Here is a 2,207-nt window from a genome sequence, read left to right as displayed (position 1 = left end):
GATGCGGCAGGAACGGCGAACCGGTGTGAGAAACTTCAGATCTTTGATGATGTTCTTTCTCCTGGACCGGCTCGTGCTGGCCTCTTCTTCAATTGTCTTCTTGACACTAAACGAGGAATATTTGAAGGAAATAATACTTCAGTCACAAGTGAAGAGAAATAACTTTGCCATTGTTTGAATACACAGCTGATTGAAAGGATTGCAGATGTAAAAAAGTGGATGGACTCACCTTTGGAGGTATGGAGTAGTCTTCACACTGTACTTTATTACTGAAGCAGTCTCCATCGGTGGCGAAGTCGCCATCACACACTCTTCGTCACTTTCGCCTTCCTCACTTTCTTCTACTCCGTCCTTCACTTGCTCAACATCCTGAGGCATATCCTCCTTCTGGTCTCCTTTGTGCACATCCGTCCCCTGTGAAAGCTCTAATGGACACAATAATGACATGCGTTTGTGTGAGTATCATGTTACAACAACAGCAGTCCGAATACATTCACCCAGTGACCCGAGTGGATGAATACCACTCTAAACGTCAAAAACGAAATCATAGTGAACAGCCACTGGTGGACTTACCATCAGATCTAGAGGGCGTCTCCATGGCTTCCAAAGCCTCACACAGGTTTACAACAATCTGTGAGAATGAAACAGAAAAGATTGTTGTTTAACACTGTAATATCGAAAACAGAAACAGAAACACTGCATGTCTCCTTACATCATCCACGCTGCCCTGCGGGTCAATGTCAGAGTTGTCGAGCAGGTCCAGAGTGGTGTTCATGATCACCGGGGTTCGGCTGTGCGTTTTTAACACTGCTCCCTCAGAGTTTGGCTTGCGGGCTTCCAGTCTGGGTTCGGGGTTGCACTGTATAGCCGGCTGAGGCTGTGGATTGAGATCCGCTTCAGGTTTCACAGAGACTCTGGTCTTAGAGGGTTCTGCAGTCGTCATGGCTGGTCTCTTGAAGGCCTTGCCCTTGGAGGCTTGCCACTCGGCCAGCTTCGCCCTGCAGGAGGAAACACAAAAATATGTGTTAAACAGTTGCACCAAAGAAAACGTCAAGTGTGTGAATGTGGGTGAAGACGTTACCTTCTCTCCTCGGCAGTCTCCATGGTATATCTGTACTGACTGAGGGCACTTGAGACAAGAGGTTTGTTGACCTGCTTGTTTGTCCCTGGAATCTTTGGCTTTGTGTTGTGAGCCCCACTTCCCTTGGTGGGAGCCACTTTGGTGTTTCTGGAGCTGGTACTGGCTAGTGTCGTCGGGACGGTCCCGACAGGAGGACGAGCAGAGTGGAATCCAGCAGGACGGCTGGCGGCAGCAGGCTTGGTCACCTGAGCTGGTCTATCCGTCACTGACTTGGCCCTTGTCTGCACAGGTTTCCACGCGCCGTGTCCAGGCAGGTCAGCAACCGATTTGGACCTTCTTTTCATCTCATTTCTGACCATTTGACCCCCTGTTTTGGGTGCTGATGGTTTGGGGTCTGCTCCGTCCACGGTGGCGGTTGACTTCCAAATGGATCCAATTTTTGACTGGACAATCTTGCCTTTGTACATGCCGGGAGTGGATTTTGATGACGGACCAGGAGCTGGTGGCTTTGGAGCTTCTGCAACTATTTTTTGGGGTTTCACAATCTGTTCGGTGAGGAAGCACCGACTGTGTGTTAGACGTGGTTTGAAATTAAACACAGCAGCTCCTTTCCCCTCTTTCGGCACAGTCTTTGCCTTTTTCAGAGCCTCACCAGATGTTGACCGTGGGTCCTCGTTTTTATTATTGGTCAGTTGGAAGGGAGCCGCGGACATTTTGTCTCTTCTGATGAAGGACTTGCTTCCATATGCAGGCTGAGCATTTTCCTTGTTTCCCTAATACAATTACAACGTGGGTTAAAATAAACTCATTGTAGCAGTATTTCATACGATATTCATTGGCGTAACTAACTTACTTTCTTAAAGGTGTGGTTTCGTCTAGAAACTGCGACGTTGTCCATGGTTAACTCTCGACCAGGTTAAATCAACGGAGGTTTCTGAAAGGCGAACAAAGCAATATACAATGTTACGACAGGACGAGTCCCGTGTACTCGCTGTATCAATACCTAACGCTATTTTTAAGTAAAGTCAGAAGCGATAACCTACCTTGCTGGAGTAAGTTACAGTACGAGGAGAGCGTCCATCCGAGCAGCTCAAGAGCAAAATACGCCGCTAACCACCAGCCCGCA

At 48.2% G+C, this 2,207-nt stretch overlaps 1 protein-coding gene across 1 annotated transcript in view; it reads right to left on the bottom strand.

Moving 5' to 3' along the window:
- Positions 1-2,207, bottom strand: part of LOC306788575 (cytoskeleton-associated protein 2) — a 2,603-nt gene extending 396 nt beyond the window's left edge. Inside the window, exons 1-7 of the mRNA XM_079284147.1 lie at positions 2,125-2,207; positions 1,935-2,015; positions 1,082-1,854; positions 713-998; positions 574-631; positions 230-425; positions 1-106 (exon numbers count right to left, since the gene is read on the bottom strand). The exon at positions 1-106 is cut by the window's left edge and continues 396 nt beyond it. Coding sequence (XP_079140273.1) covers positions 1-106; positions 230-425; positions 574-631; positions 713-998; positions 1,082-1,854; positions 1,935-1,979 — 1,464 coding nt within the window. The 5' untranslated portion in view covers positions 1,980-2,015; positions 2,125-2,207. The remainder of the gene's footprint in view (positions 107-229; positions 426-573; positions 632-712; positions 999-1,081; positions 1,855-1,934; positions 2,016-2,124) is intronic.

Source organism: Melanostigma gelatinosum (assembly GCF_949748355.1).
Source record: "Melanostigma gelatinosum genome assembly, chromosome: 14".
Classification (NCBI taxonomy): domain Eukaryota; kingdom Metazoa; phylum Chordata; class Actinopteri; order Perciformes; family Zoarcidae; genus Melanostigma; species Melanostigma gelatinosum.
The sequence above is the reverse complement of the archived record's forward strand: the minus strand, read 5'-3'. Positions and strand labels throughout refer to the sequence as shown.